At 37.2% G+C, this 17,858-nt stretch overlaps 1 protein-coding gene across 3 annotated transcripts; it reads right to left on the bottom strand.

The window, feature by feature from the left end:
• Positions 1 to 3,507: 3,507 nt before the first annotated feature.
• Positions 3,508 to 17,537, bottom strand: LOC143857887 (P-loop containing nucleoside triphosphate hydrolases superfamily protein). 3 transcript variants are annotated; one of them, XM_077368415.1, is made up of 12 exons: positions 17,383 to 17,537; positions 15,844 to 17,279; positions 12,993 to 13,087; positions 12,786 to 12,905; positions 9,945 to 10,032; positions 9,066 to 9,157; positions 8,877 to 8,981; positions 6,625 to 6,734; positions 4,484 to 4,571; positions 4,341 to 4,376; positions 4,051 to 4,134; positions 3,508 to 3,960 (listed from the first exon to the last, which is right to left on the bottom strand). In XM_077368415.1, the coding sequence occupies exons 2-11, from the start codon at positions 17,135 to 17,137 to the stop codon at positions 4,054 to 4,056; spliced, it is 2,109 nt and encodes a 702-aa protein (XP_077224530.1). In that variant the 5' UTR covers positions 17,138 to 17,279; positions 17,383 to 17,537; the 3' UTR covers positions 3,508 to 3,960; positions 4,051 to 4,053. The 3 variants fall into 3 exon arrangements, with proteins under 3 accessions (XP_077224530.1, XP_077224531.1, XP_077224532.1); XM_077368416.1 differs by having other exon boundaries at positions 3,508 to 3,894; XM_077368417.1 differs by lacking the exon at positions 8,877 to 8,981.
• Between the last annotated feature and the right edge of the window lie 321 nt (positions 17,538 to 17,858).

Here is a 17,858-nt window from a genome sequence, read left to right as displayed (position 1 = left end):
TCGGGACCGTTGATCTGATTTAGTGGGTCCAGGTTTAATGCTCATTGACGTGTGAAATAAAAATCAACGGTCCAATTTTCATGTACTTGCATATATGTGTGAACGGGCATGGTCTATTTAGCAGCATGAAATCTTTTTTCTATGAAATATTAGTTTATCCAATGGACCAATAGTGGGAGAGAGGTAGAAAATTGTGAGGGCATGAGTGAGTCAAATAGAGTTTTATTTTTCAGTCACTTAGCACCATCTCCTCACTCCTGCCCTCTATAACTCTCTCCCTCGCCCACCCTTTCTACCCTATCTGTCATCACTTGACAAACTAATATTTCCTCAAAAAAAAATTCATGGTTGTTGTCATTTTATCACCTACAAGTAGGGTTGCAACTCTGGTCGGGTTGGGCCGGGTTGAGGCCAACCCTACCCAACCCAAGATAGCATTCCCTCAACCCTAACCCAACCCAAACCGAGCCTCGGGTTGAGATGGTCACCCCTAACCCAACCCGCTTCCAAATCGGGTCGGGTTGAGTCGAGTTGGGTTCGGGTTGAGGCGGGTTTGGTTCGGCTTCATCCAGGACCAAACAGAAAAAATGCAAGAGAAAAAAAACATAATCCTAAGAAAATCATGATAAAATTAGAGGAAGAAGGTCGGGGTAGGGTCGGGTTGGGTTGCCAATGCCTCAACCCTAACCCAATCCGAAATTAAATCGGGTTGGCTTTTCCCAACCCTAACCTGAGAAAATGCCAACCTAACCTGAGCCAAAACCGGGTTGAACCTGTCGGGTTCAGGTTGAGCCCGACCCAAGTTGCACCCCTACCTACAAGACGGATATTGAAGTCTTTGATACAGTACCTTCCCTTGAACATTTTTCATTTTTGCATGCAAAATGTTGCCAGAAAGATCTAAGATCAGCAGAACTTGAACGTAGATTTTGTAGGCCAGCATAAAAATGCCACCAGGAAGGTAACTCTGGGAAGGCAGGGTGGAACCCTGGTGGCCGGCCAACAATCACACAAGCTTGCATTGGGCAATCAATTGATAAGAACAGTTAGAACAAACAAACAGCAATGATGGAAAGCTTCATTCCTAGAGATATTATACAGTTCAGAACAAGTGATCAGAAATCAAGATGTAATAGTTGAAACCCATGTAGGAATCCATCACAGGCTATCGGACCACAGCAATTAGTAAAGGTATAAGGGTAATCAGTGTAGCAACGGGTATAAGGGTAATCAGTGCATCTCATCCTCTTGAGACATGGACGGTTAGTGTGTAGCCCAATTCAACTACATCACAATTCAGCGAAGTCCGGTCCAGATAGTGCAGTTGGTTGAACAAATTGAGCCAAATAGAGTTCATTGTGAGTGGAAATGCTGCCGAGAAATAAGGTTTTGGGAGGTTACATTTTTGTCTGCAACAATGGCACACCGTGGAAGAAGACCTTAGGAGGCAACTCTTTGGTAATTTTTGTTTTTCTTGTTTTTCTTGTTATCTATATACATACAAATATGTAGCTGAATTTCTAATAGCTGAAAAGTGACAGATTATTCTCTCTTTCTATGCAGGGCTTCCGCAGAAATACAAGGACTCAGTTAGAGCAATAGTCCCAGCTTTACCTCTCTTTATGACTACACAACCCGCCAACAAACTACATGGGGCGTATCAGGTCAGATTGCTTCCAAGCTCAAACCTTCATCTGCTTCATTATCTTACAAATATTGTTGGTGTTCCTCTCTACGCTTATGAAACCTTGAGGCATTTCCAAAGAAAATACCAGAACCACCATATGTGAAGAACTAAAAATGCCATCAAGGTCATACAGTAGCTAGAAGATCACCAGGGTTAGATTTCTCACAGTTTTAGGTTTTTCAATGTCGGTTTGTCGACGCTTTTTCAAAGCAACAGATCATATGTGAAGAACAGAAAAGGCCAAACCTTCGTCTGGATCCTAATCACACAAATATTGTTAAGTGTTCCTTCTCTACACGTATGTAAGCTTGAAGCATTTGATGAACTAAAAACGTCTACAAACACATACAGAAGCTAGAAGATCAATAGGGTTACATTTATGAAAGTTTAAGGTTTTTGCACATTGGTCTGTTGATTCCTTTTTTGAAGGAACAGATCATATGTGAAGAACAGAAAAAGCCCTTAGCACATACAGAATCTGTATCATTAGGCGTAGAGTTGTGGCTTTCTGTCGACAGATTCAAAACACAGCAGGTTGAAAATCATTGTTTTCTAAAATTTTGACTCTGCATTTTTGTTGATTTACTTAGGCTAGCCTGTACTGGAAGTTCTAAATTTGTAGTCTGTAAGCTTCGGAGGTTCGAATATAGACCCAACTGCATGGGAAGACAAGAAGTGTAGACGAGAATCAAGATTCCCTGCTTAGGTAAGAGTTCAGGGTGGTTAAGATCCAGTGATTTACAAAAACAATTCCCATATTTGAGATGGAACCTGTGGGAAGAGATTCTAGACATGTTATTGCACACGAATGTCATGTACTGCTGTAAATTGTCTAAATTGTGATATCAAGTACTAGAACATCGTTGGTTTCTCCTTAATTTTTGCAATTTAAAGTTTTTGATATAGCAGGCCCTTTATGAACTACTAGTTGCAGTAGAAAGAGACTTATTAAAATATTGGAGAACTAGAATTTTTTTATCTACTTGCATTTATAACTGTCTCTACAATATCATTTGACGAAACTTCAATTTTTTTGTAAGTTTGTATACATGTACTGCAACATTAACAAGGTATCTTTGTGTATTCACAAAGGCTATGCCATGTAAAATTATACTCTAATGTATAATACCCACCGATATCAGTTAGGCAATATTGGATTTTATTAGTTGTTATTTGTTAATCAAGGAACCAAGTTGATTTCTCAAATTTTTATTTAATATTAGAGGTATTTTGTGTAAGATTTAAAGTCCCATTTTATGATTTGATTTCAATTCACAGCGTTTATGATTTATGACTAGGTTTGGCTTTCAAAGTATTCATTAGAAACAGTTAATTGATTTTTGCATGCTTTGTGACAAACACTGTCTGTCCATTTTGGCCTCCACAAATGGATGGGTTATGATGATCCTATGGAGCTGCTTTTTGGTATGCACCCTATCTATGATGGGGCCTTGCAAATGAATGGTTTAGATGTCCACCAAAAATGGGGGACCCATGTGATTTGGCACTCTACCGTACCTAACTTTAGGTACGGTCGAGCGTACAATCCTTTTCCTCATATATATATATATATATATACACACACATACAGGGACAGCATATTATGGAGACCTCAATAGATGGGAGATGGGAATATTGTATATTTTATCCACGTAATAAGGCGCCATTTGGATACATGGATTTTATAATCCAGGATTTTACCATGCTAAAAATGTACAATCCTGGATTTTTGCTTCTAAAATCCAAGTTTTAGTCCTAAAAAATGTTTGCAACCCAGGTATCTTTGGATTCACGAATGCCTAAGCCAAACAGGGCCGATGTTACCAAAAGGGCTTTCCATTTCTTTCAAAATTTTGGGCTCAACACATCGTTCTGCTCCAATAATGAGCTCAAAGATACAAAGATGTTGACATTGGTACAATTTAAACCTGAACAAGAGAAAGGGAATAGGCTTGACCTTGGTCCCAACCCTTGAAAATTTGTTAAACCAAACCACTCACAATATCAGAGATCATCATGAGTTTCCAACAGCCTTGGGCCTCCATAAAAGTCAATGAGGTAGGCATAAGCTTATCAAAGTATAACCAAGTTCAGCCAAGTGATACCTAACCAAAAATCAATGGCCACTTACAGGAGATTGAAGACACTCTCTGCTATATATGATATGTAAGTTAATTTTCCCACAATGGTCATCTATTCGAGATTGCCTGCAGATGGTCAGGAAGAGTTTTTCACTGAGATGCTCAAAACCAAAGGGGTTTCTGTTTTGTGACCTGTTAAAGCTACAAGTTCAGCTAAAATGTAGTGAAAACAACCATGAAAGAATGGTGGTGGAAAGGGAAAAAGAAAAGTATTACCATTACCTTTTACTTGGCGAATCGGCCAATCTTGGCAAGCACTGTTCTTAGGCAACGGATACCAGCACCAGTCTTGGAGCTTACCATCATCTGATCATAAAGTAAAAAGAATTAAGAATATTCTCTACAAGGGAAATGATATATTCACCCCCATTTCATCACCGTGCCGCCACCTTGTAGTGTAAAAAAGTAGTCATAAATACACTAAAGGGGGTCGTCCGGGGAAGAAAGGGGGGCAAATATAGCTCTTCCTCCAAATTACAATCATAAATATACGAAAAAGAGCAAAAACATACCACAGGGTTAACTACTGACTTTTGTGCCTTGAGGTCCTGCAAAAAGATTGGGTAATTCCCAAAGTTTCAGCAAAAAAGATGATGAAAACACAAATCTAAGAAGGCGAAAGTTACAAAAGGATGTCGGGAAGTTGCATGATCACCTCTTGAATTTGCATGGCTCGGCGTGCCACATCAATTGGGAAAACCACATCAGTCTTGGTTAATACGATTTGGTATTTTGTTTGCGATCTGAAAAATTACATTAAACACTGTTAGATTAAAATGATTTGTAGCTTTAGTATATCAGGAAAGGAATGCAACAAAGGTGCCTTTTTTTTTTTGAAAGGTAACAAAGGTGGTATTTTGTCAGAGCTGTAAGTCAAAACCTAAGAGCAAATGGCTTATAGAAGCTTCATACACATTACTATGACAATATAAATAAAGATTCTTTAGGTATTTTGTTGCACATCGTGTTCGATCTGTGTTGACAAGTATTTATCGGATTTTCTACACATTTCCTTAAAGATATATGCTAAAAGCAATTAAGTATGAACTTAAAGTTTTGAATATCAATTTTACAATGACTAAGTTTATATTCATAAAACAAACTAGAAAATCAACCTACAATCCTAGAGATCTATTTATCTCCGGATTATAGTATAAAAAAGTTTGATTCTTATACTAAATTAGAATATACTCTTCAACACACCATCAAGGCATCAACTATGTAAAATAGATGTTCCAATATGGTGATGCCTGCATTGACAGCACTTTTAATGAGCACAGTAGACCTCAGGTCAGTGGGCTACAAAGATTTGGGAGTATCATCATAGGGCATAGAGTTGGAGTAATAGTTTTAAATTTCCATCGAAACCAACACGAAACGGCCGAAATGTTTCTATTTCCAATCCCCACCAAAACATATACTGAAACCAAAAATGCATAGTGAAACCAAAACCGTAAATATATTAGTGGCATACTATGTGTTACATGATTATATTTATATGAATTGCATGTGAAATATGATATATGTATTATATATAAATATTTATATGAATTACATGTGAAATGTGACATGTATTGAATTATCAGACGCACACAACAATGCATCTCACTAGGTGTTGATGTTGTTAAACCATTATGGGTGGCTTGTTTTGCTTATGTGATGATGTTTTAGTATCTACTTGTGCTTAGCGTGGGTTTCATCTTAAATGTCCATCATCTGCATATGTTTCCATATTTTCTGTAAATTTACAGGATTTTCACTGAACAACATGTTTCTATTTCCATCACGGCCAAGACTAAAATGCATACCGAAATTGAAACCTGAAACCTTGCTTCCTAGACCAAATGTAAAGGGTGTGCGATATAATGACATAACTTATACATACTCTAGAATCCAGACTTACATCTCTAAAAAAAAGTCGATTTATCTAGGAGTAGATGAGTAGCCCAATTTTTTATTCTAAATTGGTTTTTATTATTCAATTTTTATGCATTTTTCATTTACAGATATTTCTGTTAAGTTCCCATGCCTAATTGCAGGTTTCCTCTAAAGCGGACATCTATAATTATTTGTGCCAGCCTTTGTATCTTGTAATATGCATCTCGAAAAAAAAGTCGATTTATCTAGGAGTACATGAGTAGCCCAATTTTTTATTCTAAATTGGTTTTTATTATTCAATTTTTATGCATTTTTCATTTACAGATATTTCTGTTAAGTTCCCATGCCTAATTGCAGGTTTCCTCTAAAGCGGACATCTATAATTATTTGTGCCAGCCTTTGTATCTTGTAACATAAGCACTATAAGGAGTGGTGATGTTCCGAGAAAAAGCAAGTACTCACTTGGTAAAAGACGATCCTTCTGATAGTTTTGGTGAGATAGAGAAAACTTTGTTCAACATGTGGCAATAAAAACCCTGAACTCTTAACGAATGACTTATAGCAGACAAAAATATGAAATAGAGAGCATCCAAGAGTTACTGCGACCCATTAATGAATGTAGTGGCAAAACTGCCGTATTGCAACAGTCGGTCACCACCCAAATAATGAAAATATAATTGGATGTTCTAATACAAAAATGCCAATGGAGCATCATGCATAATAGGTTCTTGACAGGTATCTGGTGTGGCATGTTACAAATACAACAGTGAAATCCCATTCCTATGCACTTTTTCTTAACCTGTTCCCATGTCCTTAATGGAACTTCAAGTAGAAATCTACAGGTACGTGTGCTAAATCCATTACATGTAATGGATACGAGGGTGCAAGTAGCTATAATATATACTAATGTGGATATACCTTTCCATCAAATCAATGAGCTCATGATCCCTCGGCTTCATACCCCATTTTGTATCAATAAGAAGGCATACTCTTTTCAGACCAGCGCGTGTGGAGACGTACTCCTTTACCTACAAGGTTGAAATATTTCTCAAGTTAGTGTCAAAGATTCAGACACAGAAACTGGAACTGTATAATTATGAGATGTATAATTATGCTGTATATCTGCAGATACACACATTCAAGGATGAACTATAAAGCAAAGGGGTAGTTGGAAAAGAGTTCATTCATTGGATAGAATAATCATTAAAAATGAGTAATCTCTTCTTTTGAACCATTGAAATTTCATTAGAGGAACAGAAAACAGGATATGACGCTAAAGCTATACAAGATCTCCAGAATATATGGAGCCACAATAAAACAAAGGGATCATTGTAAAGTTCCATGGTATCTGGTATAATATAAATTAACTAAGTTTACATTGTAAAAGCTAACAGTGTTTATGATGCCTTTCCAAGAAATAGACGAGCTTCATCTAGACATTAGTAGCTAACAATCTTTATGATCCCTTTCCAAGAAATAGTCGAGCTTCATCGCCTTTCCAAGAAATAGTGGAGCTTCATCTAGGGATTAGTAACAGGGCCAGTTAGGACTAGTTGATAAGATTACAAATGTTCAATGAATATTATATAACCGGGAGCATTCCACATTGTATAAAGTTTAAAATCCTTCAAAACTTTCTTCTACTTTTTGGTAATATATATTACAGGATCAAGAAAAAAAATTCTAGCAAAGATATGCCTTAAATGAAAACTAACATAAGACACAGGAACGAATTAAAGGAACCTTGTGAAGTAAACCAATTCTTTTAACTAAGAAGCTACAAACGAAGCATATTTGTGACTTGCAATTGTGTGTTTTGTGGTTTCCCTTGGGAAATCACTACCCATCTATTTATCCATTATCCTTGGATCTAGCAAAGCTGGATCTTCTATTTTGGCTTACTCAATGGTATTCTCGATACATTTAATGCTCACGCCGGTTAGTTCCCTCTAGTCTTCGAGGTGTAAGTCAATGGGAAACAAAAGACTTCAGTGCTTATGAAGAATTCATTTCCCTTCAACTCTTTGGATTATTTGGAAGTACATAAATGACCACATTTTCATAGGGTAATCCGGTTGGTAAGATAATTAACTAGATCATAGTTGAGGTCTTCGGACTTGAATCTAAAACTAAGTGGTGTGATGCCATTGGGATTCAAGAAATTATTCATAATGGATTGTGATTAGTGCAGAGTTCTCTCTCCTGTAGGTGAGGCTCCATGCGGTTTGGGTTCCCCCAGTCGAAGGGTGGTCTAAGCTAAATTCTGATGGCAATTGTAGAACCCTTCGTAGGGATAATTCTATTGTCGGTAAAGATGGCGTTGGGATGGAGGGCGATTTTGTCCATTGCAGTCCCATGTGGTGATTGTGCTGCAGAAGAAGCGGTAAGTTCAAGCTAGTTGGAGAAATGTTACAGTGGTCCCTCAACTTGGTATGGCAAAATTATTGGTGGAAGACAATTCCTTAACACAATTCATTGGCTCAGGAATGACGCCTCTCCTACCCCTTGGAGATTCAGATTTCAGACACTATTTTTTTTACTGGATCTGGATCATCCGGAACTACATCTAAATCTCTGACTATGGCAACTAGGACTCTCTTTGGATCAAAATTTCAAAATGCCTGGATTGCTCTTCGGGGCCCGGTCAAGCCTTTCAATAATGCATCGTATGTAGTAGTAGCGAGCAGTTCCTTCCCAGATCGAGAAAAGCCCTCACACTACTCAAATTTCAGACACTATACGATGGAGGTTGTGGATATTTTACGGGACTTGGAGTTTGATCCTCTCATATTCAAATGGAAGGAAATCCCTATGCCAATTTATTGGCTGACTATGGAATTTCCTGCTCGAGCTTGATAATTCGGTATGAGCTGAGTTGCCTAGATTGTAATTTTGGTTTTCCTTTTTTCATGTTTTCATGTCCTGCGCCATCATCAATCTTGGCTATGCAGACATTCCTTTTTTATTAATAAAATTTCACTCGTTTAGGAAAAAAAACTATGAAGGTAGAAAAGGTGTCTTATTATAGATTATTAGAAAAGAATATCATTATACTTATATGAAGACAAGGAATTTTGTGCACTTCAAGGAGATGAGTTCAAACCAGAACTATGCCATTTGTACGGAACTAGAATTGAAACAATAAATGCAACTTTCTTATGCATACTCACAAGCTCCTCCCAAGCATCCTTAACTTCTTCTTTTGCATATGCAAAGCCATATCCAGGTAAATCGACTAAGCAGAACTTTGGTGCAAGGCTGAAGAAATTAATAGTCTAAAAAAAACTTTACTAGTTAGTCCCTTAAAACCTGTTACTTACAGCATACTGCATGTGTTAGAACTTGAAAATGAAGATTACCTGCGTAAGGCCAGGCTTATCTGACGTTCGTACCACACCCCACTGTCTCGTTAGAGCATTTAGTAGGGATGACTTTCCAACATTTGACCTTCCTAAAAGGTGAAGTAATTCCATAGGATTCAGCATAATTGTATATGTAAATATAAGACCGAACCACTCATGTTGGAACAGTTTTTCATACATAAATTGGAAGGGTAGAAGAAAATGCATACCAATAGAATTATTTTTTTTGAAAACGATAGCCTTTTTATTGATAAACGACCGAGATGGTCAAGGTACAAAGGGAAGCCAAAGCGACAACAAATACATAAGCAAAAACACAGGATTTTTTGTGTGTGTGTGTGTGTTTGTTTGTTTGTTTTTTTTTTTTTTTTTTTTGGGGGGGGGGGGTGGGGGGGGAATAAAAAAAAGAGAGCAAGTGCACCCTTAGAAACGCCATCTCTCGCTAGACAGTCGACCACATGATTAGCGAAGCGCCGAAAGTGAGAAAACGACCACGAAAAATGAGTCATCCAATCGAACATCTCATCAAAAAGAGAATCAAACCCGCCAAGGATGTTTTTGTTAAGCCACCTAATGTCATTCATAGAATCCCCTTCTACTATTGCATTTTCCACCCGGTCTCTGGCTAACAACTTCAAACCTTAGTGAGCCGCTTTCACTCCCACTTCCGTGGCATCGGCGATTCCAATAATCAATAATCAGAGTACAAGGGAAGTATTTAAATTGAGAAAAAAAATGATATGCGATAACCACAATATGGAAATATTTTCCAGCTAATGCATGGATTGCAACTCGTAAGAAACAGATAAATGAAAGGAAATGCAGAAATAGAAATCAACAGTACATAGCAACCAAATTGTATATTAGATTATGTACCAGCAAATGCTATTTCTGGCAGATCAGGAGGCGGGAATGAAGTGGAAACCTTTGCAGCAGCAAAAAATGTCAACTTATTCCTAAATACCTGTGGGAAATAGTAGTACACTTGAAATATTTATTATCAATTAAAGGAAAAAACAGATGACAATAGTAAAAGAAAACAAGGAAAACAGCTGTTCATCTCTTCCCTTCACGAAAAAAAGGTTCAGAAATTCCAACCAACAGAATTAAAAAACTACGCCTTAAAGAATAAAAAAAATAAGGAAGAAGTCTCGTACGCATATATTGACATGGTAAAAAAAAGGTAATGATAATGTGCTGTATACTTATACATAATATATTAACGTCAAAGATTCTTTGGGCAACATTGAATAGCATATCAAAAACTTTGAAGAGTTGGGGAGGCGCATTCAAGGTATGTATAGGAGAATCGTTATGGTATTCTATACCCTACGCCATGATTTGGTTCATCTGGTTGGAACGGAATAATAGAATCTTTAATGGTAAATCTAGGGCAGCTCCTCATATCTCCCTCACCATTAAGATTGCCATTATTCAATGGGCGAAATGCAAAGGGGTTCTCCCTTATTCGGTTGATCAGACCTTACGGAAGCCTCAAATTGCTTTCCGTGAAAGAAAAGTGTCAAAAACTATTGGCCCACGGTGGATCGCACCTCCTGACGGATTTTACAAGTTAAATTTTGATGGAAGCTCATTGGGAAATCCAGGCCCGGGTGGAATCGGGGGCGCGCTACGTGACGCAAATGGGGTAGTCATCATGACTTACTCAGGGCCGGTTGGGTTGTGTGATGCAAATGAGGCTGAGGCAAAATCATTACTCTTCGGGCTGAGATGGTATAAGTCTCACAATATGGGTCCTCTGATGGTAGAAGGGGACTCCACAAATGTTATTGCGTGGGCTGGGGGCAGACGTGCTGGGCCATGGAGACTAGCAAGCACTGTGGAAGAGATTAGAGACCTTGTTCGAGATATCCGCCCATCATTAACGCATAGGAGACGAACAGCAAATTCAATGGCGGACGTCTTAGCAAAGGCGGGTGCAATCCGATCAGACACGGAAATATCTTTTAACGATATCACGGGGATTACATAAGATTACAGTCTTGCTTTTATTGTACAGTCACAGGGACAGCTTGTCCCGTGTGTCAATTTGTAAATTTTTACAGATGAAATGAAATAGTTACCTTCTCAAAAAAAAAAAAAAAACAACCTCAAATTGAGACAGCTATTTTTTCGCACCAACTGCCTCTTTCTTTTCTTTCTTTCTTTTTATTCTTTTTTACAGATAACCATACGCAAAATACCTACAACAAAGGTAATCACTCCCCAATGGTCAAATCATCCCTAACAACCTCTACCCTAGCCAAAGTCTTCAGGTCATTATTGCTACTTCTATAGGAATGTGATTAAAATGAGGATTGAGGTCCCTTACCAAGTCATGAATTTCTACCATAAAATTAGCTAGACTTGAAGATTTTAGGCAAAATAGAACAGCCATACTTTTGCTTAACCAAAAGTCGCCACACCCTATTGGCATCAACTGCCTGTACAAGAAAAATGTTTTCCTTTCACATCCCTTGGGAAAGAATCTGCAACTCACCTAAGAGGGGCATACAGAGATGAAACTTTTCTTCTATGAAGTGACATTCAGATCAAAGATTTGACCTTGAATGAAATTTGCAAACCATTGAAACCAAGGCCTATTTGATTGACAATACCCAAGAACCAAAATCTCAATCATGTTTCTCAACGTACAAATTGCATATACAAGATCAGATTAAAATATGAGCATGAATGCTTGCACTTGTTGATACAGCTACCAAGCCTTTGGCCCAACTTATTCTTCCCCTCAAACACCAATTAAATCAGTACATTGACACAGATAATATTGGGAAGTCATGGCCATAAAATGAACGCTCAAACAAGGATTCTCTAGATGAATTGTTGAAAATTGGAACTCCCACATGCCTAAAAACTCCAAATTGGGAACACATTTCAAAAATAACTTTTGATTCAATAAAACTTCCCTAGCCTATTAATAAGAGTCATCTTCTCCAAAGTTATAAGCAAAAAAGAATGAATTCATTATCATTTCCAAACACTCCAATAAATCACTCAGCCGGGGTGTTAGCCACATCATGGCTATCGAACTCAGAGTCACTAGTTGGAGGCATCACTTTCACGGAACCATGCATGGGCGACTTGCCTTTATTGATTGATTTATGGCCTGAATTGTTGAAGGATAAAGGCTGGTCGCAATCGTCTCTATCAATGTAAACAGCCGACCCATCACAATCGGTCACCTAAGAATTTCCCTCAACCAGAAGGCCAATTTCCGGAGAAGAGCTTGGCAGTAAACTGCCGCCCAAACAATAGCGATGAAGGCAACAGTCATGAGGAAGGGGATAAACACCACTGTCTTGTCTAGCCTAACCTTCTGATAGATAATATGAGCCATGATCGAAAGGCACAGCCCATGATCATGTGCAAGCACGGGCTTGATACTTGAATGGTCCATATAAAAAACACGACATTCGTTAAAATAAGTATAAGCAAGTGCTAACACAAATACACAAGGTAGTTGATCAGCCAATGACATATACTAAGGCATTTACGGATTACAAATAGTAGACGCAATGAAAGAAGAGATGGGTGCAATCTACAGAAACAATACATGAGAGAAAGTGGCACATCCTTATCATGAATAAGGAATTAACAATCTACTAACCACATATAAAATATAAGAACCTTCAACCATAAGACTTACTAAATGAGTGAAGAAAATAAATTTTCAACACATAAAAAACAAATACATACGTTTTCTTCAATACGTTCTCTTTCTAAACTTGTGGAGTTGGGACTGTTATCTAGAGGGACAGGAAGCTTAATATTGTAGCCCGACTTCTGCAATTCAATCAAACGCCTACGGCCCAGTAGCTGCCAACACCATCAATATCCACATTAATATGACAATATGGATAAGAAAAAACAGAAGGGACAAGAGAAAGAATAAACTAAAAATACATTATCTTCAACGAAGGAAAGGATGGCGGGGCTTGGTTGTATTGCACGAAACTGCGCATTCTTTGAAACTTCAGTGTTTTTCTCTACAATCTTCTCTGCAAAAATAAAAGAGAAAACAAGGAAAAATCCTAAAATGAATAAAAGGCCATTAAAATAAAGCAAAGGAGCATTAAGAATGTACTAGGCCAAACACATTCAATCCCGTCTAAACAATTTTCATAGAGAACCTAATGCAGTATAAATAAAAGCACCCTTTTTTATCTCATCTGAATGGTGAGTATCAACCTGATATTCTACTCAATAGCGATCAAGAAAATTAAAGGGATAGGAAATGATTGGCTAGCACAAGTATGAGTCACAGATAAGAACCCAAAGCAGTAGAGAGTATGGGAACAGCTAGGAAACTAATAAAATTATACAGCGATGCACTTGGTGAACCCGAAAAATAGAGCTCTTAGATTCAACAGTAAATTTTAATCAGTTTTAAAAGTTAAAATTTTACATAATAATGAACTTGGAAGAACAAATCTTGAATTGCATCTCTAAAAACCCTAGGGCCTGTTTGGATACATGGAGTTCAGAATCCAGATTTTAGTTTGAAAGCAGTGTAAAATTCTGAATTTGACAATGGAAGTAGGTTGCAGATGTGAGGGAAGTAGGGTGCAGATGAAGCGTTTAAGTAAGAAATCCAGGTTTTAGAAATCTCTCCCCCATCCTAACATTTCTAAAACCTGGAAACACGGGATGATGTACTACTCTCTCGCTCGACGGAAAGGAGGGCGATAAATCAGAAACTGACTGACAATTGAATGTTCTAAAATCTGAGGAAATCCAAGATTCTAAAATCTGAGGACTTTGAGGAAATCCAAGATTCTAAAATCTGTGTATACAAACGGCCTCCTAGAGTATCAGAATCCAAAATGTGCCTGGGAGGAGTAGAGAAGGGATACAGAAAGTTTTATAACAGAAGGACTAGATGTGGTAAAGTGCAGAAATAAATACCTTTAACCAGAGATTAAGAAGAGATAGTTGTGCTAGAATCACTACAGTAGATTCTAGGCTTCACACCCTGATAAAAGTCATCATACCCTGAGAAGGCTTAACATCTCCATGAATTGTAAGTAGCTGTAGAAAATAGCCTTCAAAAAATTCATTCAACATGTCGTTGATGGCCATAAAGCTTTTACATACCAAGCAATCTCCACGACTTGCAAGATGGACTCCTAATCAAACTTTAACTACTTTAACACTATCTAAGAACAGTCCTGGTAAAACGAAATAGCCGACAACTTATCCTAGTGACAATTCTAATATAAATAAAACAGCTAACAAATATCCTACTAATAACTTCTAAAACAAAGAAATAAACGCTAACGAATATAAATTGCAACTAAGCTAGTCTGGACCATGTGAGGTAGCTCTTTATCTATGTTGCATTAGTACAACGGGTACTGAGCGTCAGATTCGGCTAACCTCAGAAAATAGGATTCTTGGATTCATCAATATATTTTAATCAATTATAATTTTATTTCTTTAGTATGGTAATATGGTTATAATAGGTAATATGGTTACCATTCAAAAAAATATGGTCATAATAGGTAATATATTAGAGATTTTAGTAGGCCAAGTAAATTCAATGTTTTATTTTCATATAAAAACTACTATTAAAATAGATTAAACTCAAAACATGGTTTAATTGTAAATATAATGTAGTATTTAGAAACTAAGTAAATACAATGTTTTATTTTCATATAAAAATTCCTATTAAAATAGATTAAACTCAAAACATGTTTTAATTGTAAATATGCTGTAGTATTTAGAGAGAAAAAATAGATAAAAGAGATCTAGAAGTGTCGCAGTGAATCCGAAAGTGTTGGAATCTGACATGGATATGTCACCCGTTCAAAAGAATCCATGAAGAACAAGTCATGAACTGTATTGAGAGAAGTCAAACAGTTTGTGGACTATGTTGCTTAAACAGCCCTCCACCTTTATTAATCTTCAATGCTCTTCAAAACCTGGTGATGGGTCACCATGGATCCCACTTCATAATGTACTTCAAAACAATATATCGGGCTTGCTTTTCTCTCTCCTGATCCCTATCAGTCAGTGGCAAGTGACTCTTTCAAAAGGAAATGGTGCAATCTTACATCTTTCATTCATATGCTTTATACTTCCATGAATGACTTGAATTGCATGAAAAGTGGAAAACATATAAAGGACTATGTCCATTTCTTCATGAACACAGAGTCAACGAGTCGACTAATCCTGTCATGTATCTACTAACATGCAAGTTACAGATAAAAATTGGGAGAAGCCATCAATTCCTTGTTATTTGCAAGCTCTCCCTTCTAGTGTAACATGCAAATAGCAACAGAGAACAGTAAAAATTGAAAGCTGTTACAAAAGATTTCATCGACTTAAATAAATTTTATTCCATATCTTATATCAATGACCCGGTGTAACATGCAAATAGCAACAGAGAACAGTACAAATTGAAAGCTGTTACAAAAGATTTCATCGACTTAAATAAATTTTATTCCATATCTTATATCAATGACCCAGCAATAGTATAGGCAAATACCAAATATTATTTAAGGATGATAAATAAAATAATTCAATATTCACTCCCGCATAGTGAAAATTCTGTCACAATCCTATACTTATAATCTAAATAGTTTTTTGAGATAGGCTTATAATCTAAGTACTTTTTAACCTTCTCTAATAAAAAGATAAAAATTGAAAGCAAACAAAATAATGAAGGTGAAATATAGTGCAGCAGCTAAAGAGATAGAAGAAAAATAGTAAAAGAAAAATAAAAGAACATTCATTAGAAGATGAATATAGTTACCATCCATAGAAGTGCCATCATCTAACCGCTTTCTGGAAATGTCATGTCGATCCATTCGGATGACTCTTCTTCGTTTTCTTGGTACATCATCTGTTATCACAGAGTCATCATCTGAACCCTTTTTGCTACTCGAAATCTTCTTACGGGATTTATCAATAATCCCTGCTTGATGCCTATTGTGCCTCTTATCTCCATGTTTACTTAAACTGTATTCGCCCTCATCTGCCACCATGCGTCTACTGCCAGTAGAAACCTCTCCGTTTATTGCCTTTGATCTCGCTGTACCAACAGATACTCTTGTAACTCTGCCCCTATCTTCAACTCTATGAGAACGCTCACTACCACGCATTTTGCCATTTCCTCCATTATAAATTCTCGATGAGCGAAGAACTCTCTCAACGCCTTTACGTTCAATGGACTCATCTTTTTGATATTTTCCTCCCCTCATAGAAGAGGGTCTTTTGTGGGATACCTCCCCCTCGGAAAATTCACCATCATGAACTGTGGTCTTACTCTTTCCACCATTATAAAGTCTCAATGAGTTAGTACTAGTACTCCTTTGACTATTTTCCCCTCTAATGGACTCGCCTCTCTCAGACCTTCTACCCTTTGGAGAATATGGATTTCTTTTGAATACCTCCACATCATGAGACTTTCCCTTTGTGCTACTTTTATCAATGGTGGAATTACTTTTATCTATGATGAAGTCATCTTTTTTAGATTTTCCTCCCCTCATAGAAGAGGGTCTTTTGTGGGATAGCTCTCCCTCATAAAATTCACCATCAGGAATTGTGGACTTACTCTTTCCACCATTATAAACTCTCAATGAACTAGTACCAGTACTTCTTTTACTATTTTCCCCTCTAATTGAATCACCCCTCTCAGTCCTTCTACCCTTTTGAGAAGATGGCTTTCTTTTGAATAGCTCCACATCATGAGATTTTCCCTCTGTACTACTTTTCCCATTAATGGAATTAGAATTACTTGTAAAGTCTCTGTTGGGTATCTCTTCTCTCTTTCTTTTCTTATCAGAATTTTCTGATCCAACCCATTTCTTTCCATTAAATTCTTTATCTTTGGCACCCAAATTAGAGTTCCTTTTTGGACTGCTCTCACTCTTGTACCGGCCAAAATGAGGATTGGGAGTACCCATCTTATCTTTCATGATTTTCTCTTTCTCATTTCCTTTCCTTGTATTTGAAGATTCAAAATCAATCTTAGTAGCTTTTGCTCCTGTAGATACAAATTTCAATCTCTTTTTGAGCTTATTCCTTGAACCCAATACATCAGACATTCTTTAAAGTTGTTTCCTTAACAAAAAACCAATGAGAATGAAAATATAATAACTATAATTTATGCAGCAACCAAATAAATAGAAGTGGAAGTCCCTCAAAACCAGGAAGCTCCTTCTGATAACAAGCAAATTTGATCCCCTCCTGAAAAAAAATTGAAACGGCATATATATTTCACAGAATGTACAGAGTCATTCAATACAAACTACATAAGAAGGTGTTTAGAGTTTAGGGTTTAGAGCATTACTCTTCAACCTGTCGCCGCTTCACGTGAGGAGAAGTAGAAGAAAAGAGGGTTTAGAGAAGGAAGAGAAGAGAGAGGGTTTATGCTATGGGGAAGAAAGTTTTGGGGCTCTGTGGATGTAAGAAGAAAACATTCGGAATTTTTTATTCCATGGAAAATGAACTTTCCTGTGCTGTGTTTAGTAAACTTATTTTCTATCCAAACCGTTCATTTGAGGGGTCCAAACGTAAGTAGGATGTACCCCATATATTATCTCCATACGATAGGATGATCCTAACCCTCACTATAGAAACCTCTACAGGTCGAAGGGTTAGGAAATAGGATCATCCCATGGAGATGATTTATGGGGGGCGCCCTAGTATACAATGATTTTTGGGGCACTACATATTTAGGTGGGGACTAACAAATGAATGGATTTGATTATCCAATAATGCAGGCTTCATTGTATTTTAGGATATACTTGTATGGACGTGGGAACA

This window comes from Tasmannia lanceolata, unplaced genomic scaffold (genome assembly GCF_043159265.1).
Source record: "Tasmannia lanceolata isolate RefF3 unplaced genomic scaffold, GAP_Taslan_0.1 ptg000025l, whole genome shotgun sequence".
Classification (NCBI taxonomy): domain Eukaryota; kingdom Viridiplantae; phylum Streptophyta; class Magnoliopsida; order Canellales; family Winteraceae; genus Tasmannia; species Tasmannia lanceolata.
This window is presented reverse-complemented; position numbering and strand designations above follow the sequence as displayed.

Bases quoted from the DNA above. Each gene is read 5' to 3' on its own strand.
- LOC143857887 (XM_077368415.1), bottom strand. From the start codon at position 17,137: ATGTCTGATGTATTGGGTTCAAGGAATAAGCTCAAAAAGAGATTGAAA. The intron at 10,033-12,785 runs GTATGTATTTGT...TATTTCCCACAG, and splicing joins GAGAACGTATTGAAGAAAAC to GTATTTAGGAATAAGTTGAC. The intron at 4,377-4,483 runs GTGATCATGCAA...ATCTTTTTGCAG, and splicing joins GAGCCATGCAAATTCAAGAG to GACCTCAAGGCACAAAAGTC.